Source organism: Zosterops lateralis (assembly GCF_965231275.1).
Source record: "Zosterops lateralis genome assembly, chromosome: 29".
In the NCBI taxonomy this organism is placed as follows: domain Eukaryota; kingdom Metazoa; phylum Chordata; class Aves; order Passeriformes; family Zosteropidae; genus Zosterops; species Zosterops lateralis.
Window position 1 is genome coordinate 247,980 of NC_139789.1, and position 26,547 is coordinate 274,526.

At 43.8% G+C, this 26,547-nt stretch overlaps 1 protein-coding gene across 1 annotated transcript in view; it reads left to right on the forward strand.

The window, feature by feature from the left end:
- Nucleotides 1-1,436: 1,436 nt before the first annotated feature.
- Nucleotides 1,437-26,547, forward strand: part of LMNB2 (lamin B2) — a gene marked incomplete at its 5' end in the record, with an annotated part of 36,189 nt that continues 11,078 nt past the window's right edge. The window contains 5 exons of the mRNA XM_083879997.1: nt 1,437-1,673; nt 10,486-10,622; nt 20,514-20,670; nt 21,288-21,413; nt 23,762-23,932. Coding sequence (XP_083736123.1) covers nt 1,437-1,673; nt 10,486-10,622; nt 20,514-20,670; nt 21,288-21,413; nt 23,762-23,932 — 828 coding nt within the window. The remainder of the gene's footprint in view (nt 1,674-10,485; nt 10,623-20,513; nt 20,671-21,287; nt 21,414-23,761; nt 23,933-26,547) is intronic.

Genomic DNA, 26,547 nt, shown 5'->3' on the forward strand with positions numbered 1-26,547 from the left:
ATAATCAGTTAGAAAGCTGAGTTTCACGCTAAGTCGCAGATCGTCAGGCCTCGCTGGCAGCGCCCTGCCGGCAGTGACCTTTATGTAGAAAGATTGTGGCTTTCAGAAAGCGCATGGGGGAGTAATCTTGCTTCCATTTTAGCTGTCACTCATAAATACCCTCGGGGAATCCACTGATACCCACAGCTCCACAGACCAGTGTGGAAATTCCCATCCTTGCCTCTCAGTAGGAGATGGGGTTGAAGGGGCAAGTAGTTAGTTCTGTGCCGGGAGAGGGGATGCCCGAGCAGATGGGACAGGCACTCTGCTGTCTCACAGCAGCCAGGAAAAATCCTTTTGTATCAGATGCACATTTTGAGGCAAATGCATTCAAGTGAAAACCTGTGATTTGTGCAGTGATTGCTAGAGAGACTTACAGCTATTTGTGCACATGAATGTTGAGCATCTGGAATTCCTGGGTTTATTCCAAGGCTTTCCAGTTTGAGATGTACTTGATATTAGGATTTCACATTTAGTTCTATTTTGAGACTAAATACCTACTACCTACTTTTTCACCCCAGGTCCCTAAGTTTTCACATTGCATGCTGTATTTTCTTCCTGTCTTTCCTGTTTCTCTATCCAGACCTATACTCCTAGCTTTGCTTAATGGTCTTGCTACTTTTTCTCTTTGCTCTTCACGCAGACGACAGACTTTTCAGTCTGTTTTTTCAGCTTCTCCTTTTTCTCAGCCCTCCCTTGTAGATGAAAGGCACAAGGCCAGGAACACGTTTGGGAATGGTAATCCAGTTTATACTAGTTAATGTGCAAGAAGTGATAGAATTTGGGGTTTTGGGGAAAAATATTACTCTAAATACTGAGGAAGAGAAAACTTCTCAGTGGATTTTAGTTTGTACGAAGTCTGACTACGTACCCGAAAAAAACACCATTCTTCAGACACTCCTAAAAATATCAGCCTTGGGAACATTCAATCCATGTTTTCAACATTTCAGCACAGAGCTGGACCCTGGCCTGTGAAGAGCCGACAGCATAGAAAGGCAAAATCACACAGCGCACAGGCGGCTGTGGACGGTATTTTAGGAAACTACAGTGAAAACACGCCCTTTCAGGGAACGTGTCGCCCCTTAGGCCTGAGCCCCACGGGGGATCCAGGCTGCTGCTCGGCCGGTGAGGGTAAGGATCAGTCCTGTCGGTCACTCCGATTCCTTCCGCTGTTGCCACCAAAACCTCTTCGCCTCAGAACCAGCCCCGCGCCCCGTTCTGTTCTTGACGCGCGGCCCAAGCCGCACCCGCGGTCCGGGATCGAGCGCAAAATGGCGAGCAGCGCTGAACCCCGCAGCCATCTTGGCGCCGGGACTGCATGTCCCAGGAGGCGCCGCGGCGCGACGGGCCGCCCGCCCGCCATCTTAGTGCTCCCTCCCCCGGTGCGGCGGGATTGAATGAGTCGCTGCCCGCCAACCTGCCAGCCTAGCGCCATGTCAGGCACTCCGAGCCGCGGCACCCCCGGTGGGACCCCGCTGTCACCGACCCGCATCTCCCGGCTGCAGGAGAAGGAGGAGCTGCGGCAGCTCAATGATCGCCTGGCCGTTTACATTGACCGTGTGCGGGCGCTGGAGCTGGAGAACGACCGGCTGCTGCTGAAGATCTCGGAGAAGGAGGAGGTCACCACCCGGGAGGTACGGCCTGACTAGGGGGCGAGCGGCGACTGCTCGTGCGGCGCCCCCCGGCCTCCGTCTCGGGGCGGTTGCTCGGCCCGGTGTTCGCCTGGCCAGTTCCCGCCCGTTCCCTGCGCGGCGCGGGGCGCACTGTGGCGGCTCCGTGTGGCCGCCGCGCCATGCGCGTCCGCCGGGCGGGGAGTGGGGGCCATGCAGACCCAGCGCCAACTCGGGGCCATGCAGACCCAGCGCCAACCCGCGCTGCCCTTCGGGGCGGCCGGGAGCTTTCGGGCCGCGGCGTCTCGCTTAGGGGCTACTGGCGACACGTTTAGGCGGCTCAGGCCGGGATTCGGCGCCGGCAGGAGCCCGCGTTGGTGGCGAGAGCGAAGCGGGGCGGACGCGGCGTTGCGGGCGGTGTTGGCGGCTCCCGGGCCGGCTGGGCTGCATCGCGGAGCCGCTGCGGGTCTCTTGGTCACGGGTGGGGCTCGGCCGGGGCCGCGGGCAGTCCGAACCCTCCGGCGCCCCGCGCTCACTGCACAGGCATACTCTGTTACCTGGGTGTTGGGTGTCCCCTACGGCTTCTGTTTTGACGGCTGATGCAATGGGATGGAAGATTTGAAAGGATTTAGACCGACTTTGCTTTTCACCGTAGGAAATCTTTTACTGACCCCGTAAATACTCGGAATGAAATCCTCGTAAACGACTCTGATTTTTTTCCTCGAATTTTGAAAGCAAAACTGGATGATTCTTTTTCTTAAGCCTTGCTTTTCCCTATTCCGTGGTGTCTGCTTCCCGGGACTCTCCTTCACTTATAGCGGAAGGATGTAGTCGGTGACACACTGGGTACAGTCCCGTCCTGTGGAAGCGCAAACCCCCTCAGCAAGGTGCAGTGTGCCACCACTGAGATGATGCTAAAGTTGTGTAGAAAGTCTGTTAATAAACAGCTCGTAACTTCTGGGATGTGATGGATCGCTGTGCCACTGTGTGGCTTTAAAATTTTTTCACCCCTTAAGATGCTGATTTGATGATGCTCGGGGTGTTGGGAGGAGGGTTTGATTTAATTTAGTTTAAGCAGAACAGATATGATGATGTCTTATTTGGGGGCTGTTTGGAGAATACCTGCAATCAGTGCATGTATGCCCAAAACCGAAGTACCTTTAAAGTCCCTTTGTATCACTTTTTGATACATTGTAACTTCCATGGTAGCTATTCAAAATCAGTAGCTATTTCTAAGCATGAAACTTCAACTTGCCGTGTGAAAATTCATGCTATAAACAAAATAAACGCATCTAATTTAGGGAACTTCTAAGCGGTAGATCGCTGGAGGCTAGGAGGAGTATCCCTTTGAAATGCAAGAGGCAGAATGTAATTCTGTTGACAGCACACATGTAGCAAGAATAAGAGGACAAGCAGACAACGTAGATATAGTTTCATCAGACTTTTAACATGAGCGTAAAACAGCTTGTAACAGCAGTTCTGTGTGCTAGCAATTCTGAAAAGTATTCTGATGCAGTAATCGGAAAATAAACTTGAGAATTTTGATAGGAACCTTTTGGTTATTTTGCTCTTGAGCTTTCCTTCTCATGTATTTTGTTCATCCAGACTTTGAAAAGGTCTTAATCCTCAGACATCATATAACAAATTTCATCGGGATTCATCGAGCTCTTCTTTGGCTCTGATGCTTTGGCTTGTCTCTGGATTACCTTTGTTAAATACTTGCCCCATCCCTTTAGGAAGGTCTGTTTATTCTTTACATATGTCCAGAAAAGGAAACTGTAGTTTTATTGTTTTAGTGCTGGATAGTAGACATTGGTTTAGGACTGGAAGCAGTAAAACTTCACGTAGTTGTCAGATATTCCATTTACTGGATTGGGAGAATCCTGTCCTTTCACTTTTGGGACCAGTGTAGTAAACTGGATTTTCTGCCGACAATTCAGTCTTCTTATTAACCATTGGAATTTGCATTCATAAAATGATTAGGCTTTGTGTGAAATAAGATATTAATTAAAAATAAAGCCTCCAAATCCCACAACCCCCCAAACAAACCCCCAAAGCAGCCCTAACTATTATGTAGAAGCACAGTTAAGCATAGTTCAGTGAAATTCGCATACTGTTCTCTCTGCAGTATTAAATCTTTATATATGTAAGCATCTGAGCCCTACGTGCTTATAGGAGACTATTTTCTTTTTCCACAGTGTTCAAGATGACAATTCTCGTTGGTTGTCCTCAACTGTGTGTAAATTTGGATCTGATCTTATTTATTATTTATAAAAGCTGACTGAATATTCTATTATTTTTGGCTTTTTTTTTGGTAATGGCAGAAAACATCACCTGCCACTGTGGTAGGTGGTATCATGCACATTGTAGGAAGCAGACAGAAGGGACTGCTCACCAGTGGGCTATTGGTTACCTCTGAGACTTTTACCTAGACAGCAGACGATGGGGTCCATGATCAAAGGTGAATTTCTCAACGTTAAGGGTAGCTATGGCAAGCAGTAGACAGAACCATGGGTATCGTAAGAGATGTTTTTTGCTTGTCACTCCAGTATCCCACAGGGAGCATACCTGAGCTGGGTGAGACCTTTATTTACTGACATGCCATGTCCTGAGCAATGGGTAACCATTCCTGATGCCCCTTGCCCCCACCCTGCATGTATGGGGACAGGTTTGATCTGTGCTCAAAGTTCTGGTTTAGGGTAGTGTTTTCTGGATGAGAGAAGTTCTACTGATGCTGCTCAGGCAAGGACTGTAGTCACTGTTCTGCCAGAGATTCTCTAATCATCAGTTGATCAGGATGTTCTTTTTCCTCATTGTTTCAATCACCAATTTGAACAAGATTGCAGAAAGCAGCCCTTTGCCATTCTCTGTGGCAATCTCAGCATGGCCTTAGAACAATATCATTCCTGTTGTTCTTTTTGATGAACACAGGGCTGTCATCACTTAAGAGCAGGAAAAAGCTTTGCAATTGATTCATCTTTAGTTCTTTATTAATTATAGCCTTTTTCCTAAGCTTGTCCAGTGCTGCTTTACCTTTACTTATATGTAGTAGGCACCTAGACAAATAAAAAGTGTATACAGTAAGCCCTCAGAGAAATGCAAAAAAAAAAAAAGTTTGCAGATGTGGCTGAAGGAACCCCTAACTGTCCTCATTCCTTCTCTGTTTGCTTTCCTCCATCACTGCCCTTGTGTAGGTTAGCCTGTGACAGAACAGAAATTGAGCTCATCCCCTTGTTTTCCTATATCCTTAGAACATGACTAGTGGTGTTCTCACTGTGTTGGGGTCACTGTTGCAATAACCTAATTTGTGAGCCTGGGAGGGGAGATACTGGGAGAGCTAAGAGAACAGTCCTAGAGCTCTCTCCAGTTCCCTTTTACTAACTCCCTGCCCTCCTCTGCAGTGCTTATAGTTGCAACCTTCTGGAACAGATGTTTTGGTGGGCACAGGACAGATCACTGCACTGTTCTGAGGACACCCCACTGTGTTCATCCTCTGAAAGGAGAATTAGTGAGAAAAATAAGATCCTTGGGAACCTCAGCTGCTGCTGGCAATTGCCCTTGTGACAAAAGCAGTATCTATGGGGGTTCCCTCTTCACCTGTGTCTTCCCATCTCTGTGGGTGTGAGTGCAGGTGGCTGCAGTCTCACGTGGTTTCCTCTTACCTGTCAGTGTTGGAGCTACCATGTCCTTTCTGTGCACCATGTGTGATGACCAGAGCTACTGTCATGACCAGGATATGAAGGTCTGGTGTTGCCTAGTTGTCACCTGCGAAGCGCATGCTCAGTTGCTGCTGTGCTGTGGACATTGGGTCACTCAAGTTGCATCCTCTAAAATATTGGGTTAAATGGTTTTCTGGCACTGTAGACATCATCTGGGAGGTGACATAACACACATCTTCATTGTTCTTGAGAACTTGACTGATACTCGGTCAGTCTGAGCCATAGCTGACTGGCAGTCCTTTGTCAGTATATAACTGGCTAAATAAGAACATAGTGAGCCACACCTGGTGGGAATACACTTGTGTTTTGCACATTAATCTGTGCTCATGAGATTAATGTTTCATCAGCAAATTTGTCTGGAGTCATTTGTGGTTGGTTGTTTCTTGCCTAGCATGTTGGTTCAGCACCTTCTTGATGTGTTTCAAGTCTTCATTGTGTGACATCTTGCAGCTTTTCTCAAGTGATTGCTTTGGGAGGGTTGTGTCGGTGTGTCTGCCCTTGACCCACTGCTTAGTGAGCTTTGAATGCTCCCAGCACAGGTAGGTGAGAGCATCCAGCAGTTGTGTCTTTCAGAGTCTGCCATGGAAACATCTCTGTTTTCTTTTTCAATTTCTTTGTTCCTTGTGTTGCCCAATTACAAACTTGCAGGTTCTTTTGCCAGCAAAAGGGGGCAGGGGGGAAGTGAAAGCACATTTATAGTGCAGTATGGATGTCTAGGTTGGCCTCTGTGCAGGAAGATTTATGCTTGGGCGCACACGGACATGAAGTGGATTGGGCTGAAGCATGTCCTTTTGTTTTCTGCTGAACTCCATTTTGAAGGTTTAGTTTTATTTTTTCTGTCGCTTTGAGATGAGGTTTTCATTTTTGCAGTTTAGGGACCCATTTGCTGGCCTAACCTCATATCTGGGAAGGTTCATTTCTGCTTCCTAGGGCTTTTTTTCTGGACATTGTAGAGAGGCTGCTGAGGCTTACATGGCTATATGAGTTTTATCCCTTCTGCTCTTCAACAAAGGGACCAGTGCTAGTGGCAAGAGGGACCTGAAGAGTATCAAACATGACTACATGGCTCTGGGTGATTGTTGGAGGTTAGGGCTTTTTTTTCCTTTCCTTTCTTTATCTTATGGAATTTTTCTCCCATTTGTTGCCTAAAAGACTGGAACTATAGGTACTTGAAAAGGAGGAAGGATGTGGCCAAAATGGGGGGAAGGGTTACAGCTGGCTACAGTCTCCAAGCTGAGGGGCTTTCTCTGGAGAAGTGTGCAGACACAGTGAGATTTTGGCTGGGGTTTGAAGAGCTGGGCTCAGGTCCTCGCTCACTCTGGGGATCGGAGGGGAGAGGGTTGGGCTACTGTTACTGTGGGGGGAGAATTCGCTGCCACTGCTGAGTTCTGTCCTGCACTGCTTCTCCTACCATGGGTGTGCCTTTACTCATAAGAGCGGCCTTTGATCTGGGACCTTTTCAACACCCAACCTCACTGGGACTCACTGGGAAGGACCCTCACCATCTGCTGGGATACCCCAGGGGAAACCCAGGGCCCTGAGCCCATCTGAGGGAGCGTTTCCTGGCTGCCACTGCCCAGTCCTGCTGTTTTCTGCTGCTTATGGACACCCTGAGTCTGCCCGACCCCTGTGGCTCCTGAGCTTTTGCTACACTTGTTTGCCACCTTGAGTGTGCCTGCCTCTGCTGTTCCAGCTTGCTGCTCCCAGGTTCTTGCTGCAGTCCATTCAGCTTGCCAAGTGGCGCTGAGACTGGCAGCCCGCTCTGGGTTTGCAAAATTGCCCTGTGGAGATGCAGCTGAAGTCGTGCTACAGCGCCCCCTGCAGCCGCGGGGGAATCATCGCACCCACCGTGCCCGGCTGGGGGCCACCAGAGCCCCTGCCGGCTGTGCCCGGAACTGCACCAAAGGGGAACATGCCTGCGGCCGAGAGACGGCTGGGTCTGCGTCTGTGGTTTTGGTGTCACTGAGTCTGTGGTTCTGTTTGGTGCTGCTGCTGTTGTTGTTGTTTGTTTGCTTTGTTACACACATATATATATACTGGTTAGGAACTGTTATTCATTTTCCCCCTATTTTTGCTGGAAATCCCCATAATTTCCGAGTTATAACAACATGGAGGGAAGGGGGTCACATTTTCCATTCCAAGGGAGGTTCATGCCTTCCTTGGCAGGTGCCTGTCTTTCAAACCAAGACATTGATTGTCGGTGGTATCAGAGCCCAGGTGGTCTGAGGAGAGTGAAGAGCTTAAGGGTAGCTGAGCAGATCCTGCAGAGCAATTCTGGATTGCACAACTGCTGTTTTGGGTTTTGGATTCTACAACAAACCCCAAGCACAAATTTAGGCTGGGTGGAGAATGGATTGAGAGCAGCTCTGAGGAGAAGGACTTAAGGGTGTTGGTGGGTGAGAGGCTCATCCTGCCCTGGCTACAGGCACTGGCCCTCAGAAACCCCGTTTGTGCTGGGCTGAGCCCGCAGTATGGGCAGCAGTGGAGAGGGGATTCTGCACCTCTGCTCTGTTCAGAGGAGATGTAGCTTCCCCATCCCTGGAAGTGTTCAGGCCAGATTGGGGCTTGGAACAACCTGGGATAGTGGAAGGTGACCCTGCTCATCACAGGGGGTGGAATGAGATGGGCTTTGAAGTTTTTTCCAGCCCAACCCGTTCTGTGATTCTGTGACCATGCAACTGTCTTTCAGGATTCACAACTGCTTCAGAGACAGGATCCACCTGACTAAATGTCCAGCGTACAGCTGGATAACCCTGTCACATGATGGGTGAGCAACTGGCTCATGAGTTGGGCACAATGGATTGTAGTGGTGTGGGGACATCAAGCTGACATTTGTCACGAGTGGAGTTTCATGGGTCTTCAACCTCAGCCCATCATGATGAAGCCCATCTTCATCAATGGCCCTTGGATGCAGGCCTCAAAGGAATACTAAAAAAGTTTGCCAGTGACAGTAAATTGGGAGGAGCTGTCAACACCTGCAAGGGTAGAGAAGCCCTCCAGAGAAATACTGACAGATCAGAGACATGGGAAATCAGCAACAACATGAAGTTTAACAAGGGCAAGATGCCCCTAGGATGGCGCAGCCGTGGTTTCATGGATGGATTGGGGAATGAGAAATTAAAGAGAGGTTACAGAAAGGGAGCTGGGGGTTCTGATTGATGACAAGTTGGATCTGAGTCAGCAGTGCTCTGGAGCCAGGAGGGCCAACCATGTCCTGGGGGGCCATTAGGCATAGTCAGGCGACTATGTCTAGTCAGGGCTTGTGTGTCTCTGCTCTTCACTGGGGCAGCCTCACCTTGAGTTTTGGAAGCACTTTTGGGTGCCACAGTATAAAAAAGACATTAAGCTAATAGAGAGTGTCCAAAGAAGGGCCACAAGTATGGGGAAGGGTCTGGAGGGGAAGCTGTATGAGGAGCTGCTGAGGGCACTTGGTTTGTTCAGCCTGGAGAAGGGGAGACTGAGGAGAGACGTCAATGCAGTATTCAGCCTCCTCATGAAGGGCAGATGCCAGTCTCTACACTCTTGTGACCAATGACAGAGCTTGAGGAAACAGCATGAAGCTGAGTCAGGGGAAGTTTAGCTTGGATATCAGAAGGTTTCTTCCCAGGAGGTGTTTGGGCACTGGACAGGCTTCCTGGGGAAGTGTGCACAACACCAAGGCTGCCAGAGCTCAAGGAGCATTTGGGCAACACTCTCAGGCACAAGGAGGTGCCCTGTGCATGGCCAGGAGTTGGACTTGATGCTCCTGACAGGTCTAACTCAGCATATTCTATGATTCTATGAAAGTTGTTCTGGTACCCTTTCACAGAAACAAAACCAGCAATCTTGCATGGTCTGTACATTTTAGCCATCTGATATACCTTTCAAATAATCTTGCCTTTTAAATAATATAAAGATATAGAATACTTTGAGGTGCCTGATCCAGTCTGTATCACTCATTATATATTATATTATTTTGGGGTCAAGGAGAAGTCTGTAGTTCTTTATCCTCTGAAGTAGAGAACAAGAGTAGAAGCTCATGTCTGAACAGTTCACATTTCTGTAGTTCATCTGGTTTCAGTTTCTTTTGTAGCTTTGTAGTGGAGGAGCAGCAGAGTCAAAATGGGCCCTTGGGCTTGAATTCCACAAAATGTCTTCAAGTGTTTAAAAAAACCTCCCAAAGCAGTAATATTGGGAATAAGGGCAAATAATTGAAGCCAAGATTCTAGGGTGCTGAAGAGGTGTCTTGTCTCTGCCTTGGCTAGCCCTGACACCTCGACAGTAAAGGGTACGGCTTGGTAGCAGGATGAATCTCACCGATCCCCTGTGAGTTCTTGTTTGCCCGAAGGAGTGAAGCAACGACAGCAGGAAACAAAGAGGGAGGCTGTTCTGGGTTAACTGCTGGCTTTATTCATCAGGGTATTTGCCCCAGTAGACACCCCTCAGCAGAAGCAGTGGGGAAGAAAGGCAAGGGAAAAAAAGCGGGAAACCCTCCAATGTAACACCTTTTATTGGGGGGAGGAACTCAGGGATGGGTTTAACTGGGGACAAATCAGGGGCCAAGGGGGTATGGCTCTCCAGGTAAATGACACACATTGTAATAAATCAATTACTCGGGTGGGGAGACAGCTGAGGTCTGGTCCAATCATTTGGGGTCCTTACTGGAACTGTCCAGACTTTTGGGAGAGACCCCAAAGTGACAGACAAGACCCAGGGGATGTATAACTTATGATTGACATATAACTGGGGGTGGGATAAAACCAGTAAGGGTGGAACATGGGTGACATGGGGCAAACCATTACAACTTATAAAATATAATACAAAACAAGGGACAAATAAATACATAAAACTGATAAAACCAAAGCCACACCACTACAGGGTGCACTGATCTAGTTCAGTTTATCCCTTGGAAAGGTTTGCACATTTCAAATATAGTATGTTTTGTCTCAGTGTTAATAAAAACTAAATCTTTTGGTTGCTCGTTAATTGAAAATGTTCAATATAGAATTCTTAAATGGCAGAAATCATATAATACACCCTTTTTCAAAGAAACCGGTGTGTAACCTGGTCCTATGTTTCAGTTCTTTCATAGTCATTGGGATGTTCATGTACCCAAATACTTTTTATTTTCCTTCTAGGTGAGCGGAATCAAGACTCTCTATGAGTCTGAACTGGCTGATGCTCGAAGAGTTCTGGATGAAACTGCCAAAGAGAGGGCTAGATTACAAATTGAAATAGGAAAACTGAGAGCAGAACTTGAGGAGTTCAATAAAAGGTGAGGAAACTGTTTGATTTTTTTCTTTTAATTAGAATGGGGAATATTTGCTGTGGAAATTATACTAATGATGCTTTTTAAGATGCCTTATGGAAGCAGATGCATGAGAAGATACAGGCTTGTCAGAGGGAAAATCCTTCCGTTTGTTGGTACAGCTGGTCAGAACACATAATTCCAGCAGTATATGCACAAGCATATTTGTAAATGTAAGATGAATGTCATGTGATTTGAGGCTTAAATAAATGCCTGTGCCTACTTTGTCCTGTCATACCTCCCCTTATGTGAACACGTGTGTGTAGCTGCTTGGTAAACTGGATTGAGAAAGTGATCTAGAATAAAATTGATTCATCCAGAGAGGGTTAATTCATGATTTTTATTGTCTGGTTCACTGTATGACTGATGGGGTAAATGGAAGAAGAGGGAAAGGGTTGGCCCTGAGTGGTTTGGGAATATGGAAGCAGTGTTGCCTTGAAAAGACATGAAGCTACAATGTAAATGTGCTGGGAAAAGATGTTGTACTGACTAAATTTTTTAAAACTGCTGTTCAGTTTGCATCACAGAGAATTGGTATAATAAACTTGTTCTAGAGCCAAGTAGAATCCATTATTTCAATTCTCATGGGAATTATTTGTAATCAAATACTGTTTATCAGTAGAAACTTCATTTTAAAATTAATATATGTGGTGGAAAAATCAATTTTTGCTTCTAATTGAATTTTGGTACCTATTTTAATATATAAGATTTGGGAAATACAGATTTTTTTTTTTTCTGAGCAGGTCATTATGTATATCATCTGTTTATCAGTGTTGTTGGCCATAAAATAGGTTTTAATCTCGCAGTGCCACTAAGGCCTACTGTAAGTCTCTCATCTCTTTTCATTTGCAACCAAGTGGTTATGAAAGGACTTAAATGTTTCCCTGCGTTGTCTTTTTTTTTTTTCTGACTAGCTACTTGATTTATGATGAAGTATTTCATGTTTTCTCTGTAAATTCTTGTAAATTCTGCTATATCACTGGATACTAATTTTTTACGCTGGGCCCACTTTCTAAAGTCAGCCACTGAAGATATTTTTTGGAATTTGCCCTAAAACAACTATCCAGATATGAAGTAGGGATAGTGTAAGCATCTGCATTTGAATGAATCAGTGTAAAGCCTATTGAAGCACAGCCAGTTCCATAGGCCTGCATGTGGTCAGGCAACCTGTGCACTGGTCTTTGTGGACTCAATTAGCTCAGCTTTTGTTAACCATGAAAAACCCCTCTGGTAACTAGGTCAGCCATAAAACCCCTGAAGTGCAGTGAGGTGAATCCCACCCAGTCCTACTGGGATGTTCCTGTTGGGTCTGTTTTTCCTCTTCAAAGCCTCAGGCCAGCAGTCTTGGCATTTATTTTGGATAGTGTATTTTGCATGGCAGTTGGCATCACGTGAACTTTAAGGTTGTCTCTCTCATCTTGTGATAGCAGGTACTCTTCTTGCTTGGCTTTTAATGCAAACTCCAGAAGAGAGCAAAAGTAGTAACTGGGAATTTGGTGCACCTCTCATGTTCTGCAAGATGATATTTCTCTGTTTTGATTAAGGTATCCTTGTAAGAAGTATCTTCACTTGGCAGGTAATGAGAATCAAGTTGATTCCTGTTATTTAGACTTTTGATACCGCTAAGAGATTTTACAAATACCTTGTTGTAGAAAATTGTGCATGTAAAGTGATGGAGATGGTGTTTTCCCTTGGATTACCTTCCTCATCCATTGTCTGGACAACCAAGTTGCTCCTTACCAGTCACTTCAATTACCAGTTCTACCAAACTAAATTCAACTTTTTGTTTGTTTGTCTTCTGTGATAGATGAGGAAAAAAATACTTGGTTTTCTGCGTTTCTCTCTGTGTTTACAGTTCATAGCAGTAGAGTTGAATTCTTCTTTAGCTTCAGAGTTTCTTCTACCAAATTCCTGCCAGTCCGTTGAGATGCTTGTAATGTACTTGGAGCATTTGTGGGATGTCTAGCTTGATATGTGGCCAGATTTTAAATATGACTCTTGCAAGTGAAGCTTTCAATTTTTTGTCCAATTTGTAGTGTTCACCTGGCATCTAGCTCATTACTGAAGCTTCCTTGTCTATGCTGACAATCAGATGGTGCTTCTCTCAGATCAAACTTGCTTTGAGAACTGTGTGTAGTGGAAGAGTAGGTTATTGCATAATTTTATATTCACTACTATTACCTCTATCTCTCTTTCAAGCTCATGACAGAGGAGAGATTTAAGGATGCCAGCACAATCTCGCCAGGAGGGATCCCAAACACTGCCATTCTGTTGTTTGCTTGGAATAGGTTGGGTTGCTGGGACAGGAGATAATAGACTTTCCTTGAGACATAGGATCACAGTCAACCAACTGCTTTATGAGCAGATTTCCCCTTTTTTTTTACTCCCAAAGCCTGGGTTTGCGAACATGGAAAGCCTTGAAGGCACTGAAGATACTCCAGGGAAGCCACAAATTGTAGTTGGATACTGTAACATCAGGCCTAGTTTGTGTCCAAGGGAGCCTAAGGCTTACCCTGCTTTTAGTTCCTTCCTGGGGCTGTCAGCTCACACAATTTCAATTTCTGAAGCAGCTGACTGACCTGCATCAAGAGCCTTGGATGGGACACAAGGATTTGGGACAGGGCCTGTGGTCTAGGAAAGGGCAAGGTTTTTCTGTCAGTGTAATGGACTTCACAGGAAGCACTTCTGCTTATTCTTTCTGTATCTTGTTCAGATACTGACAGATAACACTACCCCAGGGTCCCATGTGAGTGCAAATTCAACTCCCAGGGTTTTGATTCTGGGGCTTATATTTTGTTTAGTGGGTTTTTTTGTGTGGGGTTTTTTGGGTGTTGGTTTTTTTTTTTTTTTTTTTTTTTGTTTTGTTTTGTTTTGTTTTGTTTTGTTTTGTTTTGTTTTGTTTTTTGTGTGTGTGTGTGTGCGCCTTACTGTGTTACCAGTGTTGTAACATTTTCTGGGTTTTTTTAGTGTTTGAGGTAATTGGATATAATTTTGCTTAGTAAGTCAATAAGAAGCATCCCAAAGCTTTTTCTAGAGTAGTTTGTATTTGATTGGACCAAAGGTCTACTTAGCCTGTTAATCTCTCTGTTAAAAGCCATTTGTCTCGAGAAGGCAAGAATGTAACATGCATAGCAACAGTTCTCTGGAATACTCTTCCAGTCTTCAGCAATTCCCTTCAACTAACAGACTTCCTGATGTCCATCTGTATAATAGCCATCATGGGTTTGCATTTCATAGTGTGACCAGTATTCTAACACCAGCTGTTTGTGGAGTTCTTAGACACAGCAATGGGATTGTGAGTTTACCTATGTATTGTATGAATATGTTGTTCAATCTGCCTGCCCAGTTCATTTATCTTTTTATTTTCATATTCTCATTCATATCTTTTCTCTTTAATGTTCTCTTTTTTCAGGTGGAAACATCTTGCTGCTTAGTTGCTTCTGCTCCTGAATCTGCTTTGTGCTCTCAGTCAACATTTTATCCTCTCTGTCTTTTTTCCTGTTTCAGTGTATCCTCGTGGGAAGGAAAGTTGCAGAATTGGCACTTCAGCCAGTATTCAAGATGCTATTGTAGCATAACAGTGTTCAGTGTTTTGTTCTGTATTTTATTTATGAGTAATTTCTTAAACACAGTTGCATTTTGAGTATTTCTGAGCTGCTGTGTGAAGAAGGGTAAGCTCCAGATAGTATTTCATAAGATGCCTCCCAAGACCTCAGTGAGTGACAGGACTACAGAACTCAGAAGTGTTTTGTGGTAACCAGATTTGCTGTGGCCTCTTTGGGCAGAGTTGAAGTAAGGCCATCTCAGAGCCCTTCTGTGCAGGGTTCCTACCCCTGCTTATTGTCTTTGCTTTCCTTTACAAAAGCCAAATTGACTCTGAATTTTCAAATTCTTTTATGTTTGTGCATATGCTCACTACTTTTCTTCATTGGTGCTTTGTTTAATTTTACCTGCGCAATTATCAGAGAAGAATGTTGTGGGTGAACTTTATCAAAGGCCTTATAGAAGTTCAGAGAGACATTATTCATAGCCCTTCCAAAGTGACTCCATCAGTAAATGCTGTAGAAGCTAAACTGGATATCTTGAATCACTTCCTTGTACTCTGTGTGCCTTAGCAGAGCATCTAGGGGGATCTGTTCCATGATGTTCCCAGGTACAGAGGTGTGGCTGGCAGGTCAGTAACTCCTGAAGTCTTCTTCCCACTGTTTTGAAAAACAAAATTCTCCTCCCCTTTTTCTGTTATCTGGGCCTTCATCTGACTGCCATAAGTTTTCAAATGTTGTGGAGAGTGGCTTGGCAGCTATACCAGCCAATTCCTCAGGGCTCTGGTGTCCATTCTGTCAGGTCCCATAGACTTGGATATATTGAGGTTTCTCAGGTGGTCACAAACCTAACCTTGTCTTATAGTGTGAGCTATTTTGCCTTCCAGTTCCTGTTTTGTGGTCCATCTGCTGGAGAGGTTGCCTTTGAAGGCTGAGGCAAAATAGTTGCTGAATACGTCAATCTTTTTCTTGTTTCTTGTTACCACTTTGCCAGTCTTGTTTGTCAAAGAAGTACGCTTGCTTTGACCTTCCTTTTTTGACTACACATACCTACAGAAGCTCTTCTTGTTATTTTTGGTGTCCCTTTGCAAGTTTAGCTGCACCTTGGCCTTACTTACCCTGTCCCTATACAACCAGGCAACGTCTCCATACTCTTGCCAGGATACCAACCTGTGCTAATACTGCCTCTTCATTATCTTCTTGCCTTTTAGTTTCACCTGCTGGTCTCAACTCATCCATGCTGGTCTCTTTCCTTCCAGTCCTGAGGATCAAGAGCTCTTGTGCTCTAGAAAAATTCCTAAAAGATCTTCTCCCTTGTCCCTGAGGGAAGTTTCCCAGGGAGTGCTATTGACCAACTCCTTGAACAGTAGGCAGTTTACTTTCCTAAAATTCATTCTTCATTACTCTTCACTTGACCCATGTCTGACAGGACTGCAGACTCCTGGACTGCATGACTGCTGCAGCCCAGGCTCCCTCCTGTCTTGACACCGCTGATTGGCTCATTTGTATTAGTGACCATCAGGTCCAGTATCTCGTCCCATCTGGTAGAGCTGTTTATTACCTGGCTTGACAAACTATCCTCAGTGCTCTCTGACAGCCTCCTTAAGTGCCTATAGCTTGCCCTGCTACTATTCCAGCAGATGCTGGAATGGTTGCAGTCCCACAGCAGAATGAGTCTATGAGTGCAATGCCTCCTGTAGCTGGAACAAAAAGGCTCCACTTGATCAGTCAGCCAGGAATAGAGGCCAGTCACAAGGGTTGTTGCCTTGGTCTCTGATTCTTACCTATAGGCTTTCAAAATGCTTATGACTGTTCTTTAGAGACAGCCCTTCACATTCAATGCACTTCTTGGGGAGGGCAACCCCTTCACCCCTCCTTCCTCCCCTGTCCCTTCTTGACAGTCTGTAGCTGTTGATAGTTGAAGTTCAGTCATGAGATTAATCCCACCAAGTTTCACCAACAACTAAATCACAGCTTTCCAGCAGCACAGTGGCTTCCAGCTCCTCCTATTTATTGCCCACCCTGCATGGATGGGTGTAGAGAAATAGCTGGACTGTTGGCTGTATCATCTTCTTAGATGAATGCCCCTTAATTTCTTGGAGGTATTTCACATGTGTTTCCCTGTAAGCTCCTGTTATCTCAGGAGCCACCACCTTATCATCTCCTTTAAACTTCCAGAGTACCCACTGGAAACTGGATGTGAAACTGGGGGGGTCCAAGGGGCAGGAAGCACTTCCTTCTAATGAGAAAAAACAGCCAACCAAAACATGTGTGGTGCAGCTGATGCACTGAAGGGAAGGGATGCCATCTAAATAGATCAGGACAGGCTGGAGAAGTGGGCCTGGGTGAACCTTACGAAGTTCAACAAGGCCAAATGTAAGGTTCTGCATATGTGTTAGGTCATTCCCATCACAGACACAGGCTGGGTGGAGAATGGATCAAGAGCAGCCCTGAGAACTAAGTATCAATGGATGAAAAACTGAATTTGAGCTAACAATGTGCACTTACAGCCTTGAAAGCTGATCCTATCCTGTGCTGCATCAAAAGAAGTGTGGCCAGCAGATCAAGGGAGATCATTTGCCCCCTCAAGCCCACCTGGAGTACTGTGTTCTGTTCTGGGGACTCAACATCAGAAGAAAATGGAGCTGCTGGAGTGAGTCCAGAGGAGGCCACATGTTCTGGTGTTCTGAGGACTGAAGCCCTTCTGCTCTGGAGCCAATCTAGGAGAGCTGGGGGTGTTCACTTGGAAAAGAGGAAGCTCCAGGGAAACCTCAGAGCCCCTTCCAGTGCCTAAAGAGGCTCCAAGAGAGGGAGGGGGCTTTATACAAGGTAGTAGTGGTAGGACAAGGGTGAATGGCTTCATACTGACACAGGGCAGCATTAGGTGCAATAGTGGAAAGAATTCTTCCATGTGAAGGTGGTGAAGCACTTAATCATAGAGTCATGGAAGAGCCTGAGCTGAAATGGACCCACAAAAACCATCAACTCAACACCTGGCTCTGCACAGACACCCCAAAATCTCACCATATGCCTGATAGTCTTGTCCAAATTCTTCCTTGAGCTCTGGCAGCCTTGGGGTGGTCATTCCCTGGGGAGCCTGTTCAATACCCCAGCCACCCTCTGGGGGAAGTACATAATATCTAGCCACTGGAACAGGTTGCCCTGAGAGAAGATGTGGCTGCCCCATCTGTGTGGAAGTGTTCAAGGCCAGGCTGGATGGGGCTTGGAGCCAACCTGGTCTAATGGAAGGTGTCCCTGCCCATGGGAGGGGTGAAACAAGATGAGATTTAAGGTCCCTTCCAACCTAACCCATTCTGTGATTTTGTGTATTTTACAATATCTACAGTACATGCATGAATGTACTATTTGTATCTTGAATGCAACTCATGAGTGTAATTTTTTTTCTTTGAGCCAAGTTCATAATTAGGTTCATAAAGCAGTTGGGTAGTTTTACTTTATAAAAAGTTAAATATCTTTAGAATGTTTGAACACCATTTATATGATGTAAGCAACAGCTTAACTGTTCATTTAAAGCTGTTGTATCAGGAGTAGGGACATGTTTTTAAATCTAGAATTAAAATATGTTGTAAAAATAGTCATTCTCATATCATTCTGTAGTGTGTATAGTTCTATCCTTTTTACTGTGTAATGGCTTCCAGTGTTTATGTTTTCATCTTCAGCTGTTTGACAAAATTTTGACTACCAGAGGGAGGGGATAAGGGGAGGAGGTATGGATGGGAACAGTTAATTTTAATGGTGAGGTGCACAAGACTTCTGCTTGGGTAGAGCACCAATGTCCCAATAAGACTGTTGAACCAGACCTGGTGAAGTGAATAAGATCCATTCACTGATAGCAGAGGTAACTCTGACGGCATGGTTAAGGAAAGTCACCTTTCCGGGTGTCCATGAAGTGTCTGTTCATATCCTTACCAGCATCACTTTTCCTCTGGTCAAGTCAGATCTGAAGGTCAGTATCTGTCAGCTGCCATCATTCTGCTTGCTTTAGCAGTTTTCTGCTGGAACTGGACATTCCCAGCTTTGAGAGAGGTGAATGTCATGCTGTGGCTTCCTCTGCCTGCTATCTACCGCGCATGTAGGGACAGGACAACAGGGTGTTGCTGCAGACTGAGAGGCAGTAAGTTTAGATTCTATATTAGGAACAAATTCTTTCCTATGAGGGTGGTGAAGGCCTGGCATGGGTTGCCCAGAGCAGTTGTGGCTGCCCCATCCATGGAAGTGTTCAAGGCCAGGTCGGATGAAGCTTGGAGCATGATGGGGGTGAACGAGATGGGCTTTAAGGTCCCTTCCAACCCAAACAATGTTGTGATTCTGTGGTCACTGAAACATTTCCCTTGAGCAAACTTAGCTCTTTCTGGAAAAAATGAGTTCTTAAGAATTACCCTAACTTGATGTTCCTTGAAGCATTGACACCAGGTGCATTGACTGCTTATGGGAATTTTTTAAAATCTCAGAGACCCCCACAAGCAGTTGTACCTTTGTAAGACTTCTGACACATTTTTGCATGAAGGCAATAAACCAGGCTGAAATTATAAGTGATATTAAAAATTAAAATGGCTTGCAATGTTGTAAGTGTCCTTGAGGGGGCTGAAGTTACTTATCACTGTCAAGAATTCTCTATGGTTCTTTGTCAAACAATTCTGTTCATTCCCATCCCTGTCAGAAGTTGCTTGCTGCCTGGCTTCTGCTGGTGGGAGGAAGCAGGAGGCCATGTGAGCACTTACTGCTGTTCATGCTCAGAGTGAAGTAGCATTTGCTCTTTGGGTCCTGTACAGGCAGGAGGCTCCCAGGTCTGATTGGTTGTGACACAGGCAGAGTGGCTTGTTTTACAACACGTGTAACACAGCACTTGTGACCTTCTGATTACTGCTAAATAACTGTCTTTTAAGTAGACGCCTTGTTTTGTCTGTGCCTCCTGCAAGCTGCTGAGTTTGAAGACACTGCACATATGTTGCAGAACAGAATTCACAGTGACAAATTGGACCAATGATAAGAAAATTTGGTTATAGTTAAATGAAAACAAATTCCAAGATTTACAGCATGAAATACAGAGAGAAAACACAAGCTGAATGTGTCATAAAATAAAGATGTCAATTTAGAAAAAGATGCACATCATGCTGAACCATGTAAGAAATATATGTAGGGCACACCAATGCCCCATAATGGAGGATTTTTGTAGAATAATTCAGGCGAATCAGAAATTCTAGAAGACAGTACAAGCAATGAGTTTGGGAAACAAGCTTCAGGATGTGAGCTGGGCTTATATAATTTAATAATAAAGGTTTGTATAATTTAGAACAGTGGTTTTCAGCTTTTTTTTTTTTTCCTCGTTGAAAACATAATGTTTTTTTTCCATGTTTGGAGTTGCAGATTGAATACAGAGCTTTTAAAAGCCTATATGTGGTAGGAATTCTCTGCAAAGTTATTTCTGTGGAGCCATAAAAGCAGCTCATGGACCACAGGTGCAAACTACAGATCTACAAGAAAAATTGTCTGTGATGACTTAAGAGAAGAAAATAAAAAAACTGTTCCCTCCATCCCATGTGGTGTGAGGCTAGAACAGCAAGCTTAAGCATCAACAAGGAAGGATTACAGCACATAACAGAACTGTTTCCTAATAACGTAATGATACATGCTGAGAAAAACTGCAGAAAGTCATTATGTTAGATGGAAAGACTGATAAATTATTTGGTGGACAGAAGGAAGATTACCTTGATCATATCTGCAAGTTGGATTTAGCAGCTCAAATAATGATTTTTAAAGCACTCAGACATGTTTTGCCCATAATGAATGAACTGCTGAAGAAATACTGGTTTATTCCTGAAAGATGACCACATTTCCATAGTGGATTATTTTATTTTACTGGGAATACATCATGAGGAATAGGCTTGACCACATCAGATATAAAACACTGGGGATGCTCAGGAGTCTTTGGCCATTGCATATATTTTGCTTCATGGGCTGTACTCCAAAGTAAAAGATACCAGCTGTATAGCTGCCAGATGAAAAAGTACTTTTTACACCTTGTGTTTATTACCATCTCTTAGCTGCCAGAATTCCCTTCTTGTTTTTTCTCTTGTCTGTCCATGACATGTTTTGTACTGTGCCATGCATTTATAGAACATGGTATAGGCTACACATTTTGGGGGTGTTCCAGGACAATGATCAGCAGCATTTGCGGGTTACTGCAGGAGCCATATAGTGGTGAGTTGGGCTTGATAAAAGGTGTCTGTAACCAGGATGTGCTCAGGATGGGTGTGCACCCATGTATAATTATAATGTACTTTTGTTTTTCCAGCTACAAGAAGAAAGATGCAGATTTGTCTGTGGCTCAGGGTCGCATCAAGGATCTGGAAGTTCTCTTCCATAGAAGTGAAGCAGAACTCAATACTGTCCTGAATGAGAAACGCAGTCTGGAAGCAGAGGTGGCTGATCTGCGTGCCCAGCTTGCTAAGGTATGACAGGGAATGCTCTCTTGCTTCAGCACAGGACAGGCTGTGTAGTGTAAATTCCCTTTTTTCTTTGCAGTTAGTTTATAATCTGAACATCAACACAGTGTTCTAGACGTTTTGAAGCTTTTATTTTCTATAAAATGATGTTTCTATATTCATGGGATGTTGGGTTATTAAATGTTGCCCTTTGTAAGGTCCTGCATAATTTTGCACTTCTGCTGGAGTACCCAGTGGGACCATGCTAGCAAGAAAAAGAAAGTGCAACATATTGTGCTTGAGGAATTAATAATTCTTGGCTCCTGTATCAGAATGTATTGAACTAATTCTACATTTTAGATAGCTGGTATGCAAACATATAAGCTTGGTTTAAATATCAATTAGCACACACATGCGCACACACACACACACACACACATGCACACACGTGATTTCTTTGGTGGGGCTTTTGTTTATTGTATTTCTTTCTGGTGGTGGTGTGGGTTGGTTTTCTTTAAATCAATGGCTCAACATCAGATTTGTTATTGTGAGTAACTGCTCCAAAGACATCAGATGAAGATGATAAACATTTATGGATGGAAGATCGGAATCCAGACAAAATTGTCTTTAAAATTCTTTACTAGGCTGAAGATGGTCATGCTGTGGCAAAGAAGCAGTTGGAGAAGGAGACACTCATGCGTGTGGACCTGGAAAATCGGTGCCAGAGTTTGCAAGAGGATCTGGATTTCAGGAAGAATGTATTCGAGGAGGTATTATCAATCTAGTAATCTTGCCACTGTCCAAAGCTAATGTAGCTTTTAATCCAATTAAAATCCAATTCAATGAGCAACTAACTAGGTAGAGAAAATCAGTATTATCCTTCCTATGAATCTATTGAAAAATTAAATAGGTAAAGGTTTTACACCTTTTTACATGGTAAATCAGTGGTGGAGTGAGTATGAGAGCCAGGTGACAAGAGTATTGTTCCATGGGCAGGTGAACTCAAGGAGCCAGCTGACTGCTGTGAGAATGGGAAAATCTTGTTCTCTCTCTCTGGACCTGGTTGCATGGCGCAACTCTTTACTTACACCAGCTTTGCTTGCTGGACCTGATTATAACCTGGTTTTATTGACTAGAACAGTATGTAACTACCTTGCTTATTGCAGAGGTAGTTTTCTGCCTGTTAAATGAACGGTTCTAGTGAAGACCAAAATTTTTGTAATAGTGGAAATTGAGAAAGGGAAGCATGACTTTATCTCTGTACCAGATGCAAAGTGTTATGTCTGTTTATTCCATCTCTGGTGGTTCTGCAAGCTCATTCAATGAGTGGCTGCTGAGCAGTCACCACATGCTTTCACTGTTCATCTCACCTACTCTAGGTGTGATGCTTGGCTCACTGTTCACCTAACCATTTCAAGCAGATTACCTAGAAAGATACTAATGTCTTTTTGGTTGAGTTTAATCTTTGACTGCTTTTTGGCTGAGCTGCTTTACCACTGAATCCAAATGAGTGCTCAGACTGGTTTAAGGGATGGGACAGGGCTGTGTGGCTAAGGACAGGGGACAGGGGTTGGAGCAGGGCAAAGAAACCAACTGAAGAGATCACCCTTAGATGTATTGTCTCACTTCCGTGCCCTGGAGTGGTTGGATTGGTACACTGACTGCAGTGATGGATCCTTGCTTGGTTGTAGGACCTTAAAATAACACTTCTTGGGGATAATGTGTTCTATTGACTAAAGGTGAAGCTAAATGAGACAGCAGAAGCTAATCCTAAAGCTTGCTGTGCTCAAGGGTATGTTCTTTAGCCATTCCTGAAGCTTTTAGATTCTTGTATGCACCTGTTCAACACATGAAGCAATAAAGAAATCAATTTCCTTTATGTTAATGAATTGATTTGGTTCACTGTAGGGTCCAAAACTGAGACATAGTGATTGGGAGTATGGCAAGTAAGGCCTGGTTATTCTAACTGGATCACCTCAGCCTTTCACCTATCATTTGTAGTCCCCCCTGACATTCCTTCAACTTCTGAGCTATCATTGCCTACAGTTACTGAGAGACTACTGCTTGCTAATTTTTGGTGTAAAAATTAACCACAGAAAGAAAAGCTTCTTCCATATCACTTCTGAGCACATTACTGCTAGAAAAAGGGCATGTTTCTGGAGATCTATTTTTAGATGTAGAGAATTTCTGCAAAACAACTACTAAAGTTGCTTTGAATATGTGTTAGCCTGCTATGACTCCAGTCTAGCAAAATTGAGCCTTGCTTCACTTGCTATGTTCCTCATGGCCCTGCTGCTAATATCAGGCCTCCTCCCAGTACTCAAAACCACTCCTTGGTTGTTTGTCCTGCCCTGAAGGAAGAAATTGTTTTTCTCACACCACACATTCAGACCTGGCCAGGTCTCTGCATGAATAAGTGCATGAGTAAGCCTTACCTTACTAGTTTGCAACCAGTGTTCTTAAGCAGAGAAAATTCGTACATTTCTAAAAGTTAAAATTTTGTAGTACAGACTCTGATCATAAAAAATTATGTCTTCAGGATTGATTGGCTTGCTGCTTTATTAATACTCTAATCAGAATCTAGTAAGAAGGGGTCATCAAGTATATAGAACATAGTTGAGATCTCCATGTGTTTAAGAGTGAAATTTGAAGATGCAGTTTTTCTTTATAATATTTTTTTTATATATATAATGTTCACACAAGGTGTTCATTTTCATCTGATTCCTTGTAGGCTGCTATTATAATGTCAGGATGTATATTGAGAAGGACAGGGTTTGTAGTGCCACGTTTGCTATGTAAAAATTGATGGTTTTTTCACCTCCCTTCCCCTCATTTTGACTTCTGTACCATAAAACAGCTCTTTACTTAGACAGTATATGGCTATTTTTGAAGCTGGTTTTAAGTTGTATCACTTTTAAGAATTACATCCTGACAAATGAGAACAGTAACTTGAATCTGTTAATGCATGCAGCAATTCCTAGGCTCAAATGCCTGTGGTATTGTAGCTCCGTCATACTAAATAGTTAGTAATGCAGTAGTTAATTGTTGTCTGAACATAACTACTTGTACTGTTTACCTTTGTGTGGGAATTCGTCTGTCTTCTTTTGTGTGTGTGAAGGAAATAAGGGAAACAAGAAAGCGACATGAACATCGTTTGATTGAGGTGGACACAAGCCGCCAACAGGAGTATGAATCCAAAATGACTCAGGCTCTGGAGGATCTGCGAAATCAACATGATGAACAAGTCAAACTGTATAAGATGGAGCTGGAGCAGACTTATCAGGCTAAGGTAACAACTGCTGTCCCCAGCACTGTCAGACTGGAAGCCCAGTTTGTGAGATAAAAACCACTTCTACCAGCTCTGCTGCTTTTAAGGAGATGAGTAACTATAATTTGAGGAAGTTTTGTCCCAATGTTCAAGTGCCTTCCCTGGGACTTGTGTGCAGGTGCATTTCCAGGGAGGTTATAGCCAGAGGTAATAGCAAGCAATAGCTTTAGCCAAACAAGATCAGTTAGTGAGAAAACATGTGGAGCTGTTGTTGGACTCTGCAGAAGACAAAGTGGGAATAGTGGGTGTCATGCAGTAGCTGATTAGACAATGTCTTCTGCTCTAAGAGTTCTTCTCTTACATCAGTAGATCCAGTTTTTCTGCACAATGGAGGGGGTAGGGAAGGCTTGCAATATGTGCAATTCATTGTGCATAAGAAGCTGGAGGGGGAGATTGGAGAGCTTGGAAGTGGATGTGTCTCAGTGTGGGCTTTCACTTGAATGCAGTGAGCTTGCAAACTAATATAGACACACTGGAAGGAGCTTCTTAACTAAGAGTGCATTGTCACTTCGCTCTTACTGTGGTCTTTGCAGTGTTCTTAATCATGCCAATACACTTCAAAATATGTCTAAGCTTGGCCGCATTTCAATGATCTAATTTAGTTCTGGACTAGAAAATTACTAGATGCAGCTGTGATTTCTTTGGTGACAGGGAAACTTCAGGAAAGATATCAGACCTTTCTTGACCAGCTTCAGTGATGAAAACCATGGTCTATAGTTTGGAAATTGTAGAATAGTTTGGGCTGGAAGGGACCTTTAAAAGCCATCTAGTCCAGCCCCTTGCCTTGAACAGGAACATCTTTAAACTATACCAGGTTGCTCAGAGCCCCATCCTGGCAATTCTGGCTGTTGAAAATATTTGTTAAAGTTACAGCCACTTCTTGTTCTCTTGTGCTGAAAGAATGATGGTACTCATAACATTGTTCTCCCCAACCCTTCACTGAGACTCCCTTTGAATTCTTTGGGTTGATGATTTGGTTTGAGAAATGCTGACTACAAATATTTAGCTATTAGTAATGGCAACAACACTATAGATAATAGATACTAAAACCCCCAAATTAAATTTAAAACCCCCAACACAGTTGGTAGTGTTGGAATTATTCACAAAGCTGTGGAACATGTAATACTTTATACAAGGATCTGTTTGGATTGACTTGCAGTCTGAAGGAGATCCAGGATAGAAGATGCTTAGTAGGAAAAAAAATTAAGAAAGGCTGCAATATACAGACTTAGCGAATTAAGAAGTGACACACTTTATACAGGGGAATGAACAAATTAAGCTGCTTTTCCCCTGCATAAAGGTGGTTGTTATGGATGAAGTTGGAATATGGAGGGAAAGGAGTTTAGTTGTGAGCTTCACTCTGTGATTTCTGAACAAAATGTGTCCTATTAGAGAGCCAAAGCTGGGGAGGAATATGATGTCAAAGCAAATCATTAGGTTTAGCTACTGAGCAGCTCCACGATGAGATGATCTTGGGTAAAAGCTCACTTCTTGCATGGGACAGATGTGGAGCAGCTGGAGAAAGTCCAGAGGGGGCCACAAAAGTAATCTGATGACTGGAGCACCTCTTTATGGAAGAGAGCTGAGAGAGCTGTAACTGTTCTTAGAATTGGATTGGTTTAGTTTTTGAGTGCATTCCATGGTGTGGCAAAATTGTTGAAGTCCAGCTCTAAGGCATTCAAAGGATGCTTTTTTCTAGCTCTCTGCTTTCATGAAACTTACCGTGTAAGGTTTCTGCTTTTGCTCAAAATTAACCACTAGAAATTAAGCTTGTTCACTAGGTAAATTAAAAAAAAAATAAAACCAAATCATATATTGGCAACTATTAGGGAAAGAGAATAAAACCAAACTAATTGTTTTGCCTCTGGGACAGGATGACATCTGGAGTGCCCCAGGTAGTTCTATTACTTCTTGCAAAGGTACTACAGAGTAATACAGAGCAGAATGACAGAAACAATTTAGAGTGAGAAACAAGTCATGCATGAGAAAATTTTAAATAAAATTTCCCCTGGAAAAGAGATGCATTGAGAGAAGTGAAAGATACAGTGGATGCCTGTAAAAGGATAAATAGCATAGGGGAAGGTGAATGAGGAGTTTATTTATTAATGAGGAGATTGTTTATTATTTTTTCAGTAGGAGCAGGGACAGTGAATGTCCAGTGAGAATGTCCAGATTGAGAAGAAACAAAAAGTATTGTTCTTTAATATAGAGCTAAACTCATTGCCCCCAAAAATCAGAAAGCAGAGACAAATTCCTGCCTGAGAAATCCATTGAGAGATAGTAGGCACCAAAATACTGTCTCTGACTGAGGAAGTCCCTGAATTGCAAATAGCGAGCAGAGACATAATACCTGTGGAACATTCTATTGAGTAAGTCTCTGGGAAGCCAGGGAACTGTTGGACCAGGACATGAATTAGGTGGGCAGCCTTTGCTGCCACCCAGTGTGATTTACCTTAGGACAAACAAGCAGAGCACATGGTCAGTTTTTTGGAAACTGAGGTTGCCTGTGTAATGGAAGGGCTAATAGAGTATTTTTTTAACAGCATAAGCAAATCCTATAGGAGCAGATCTGAAAT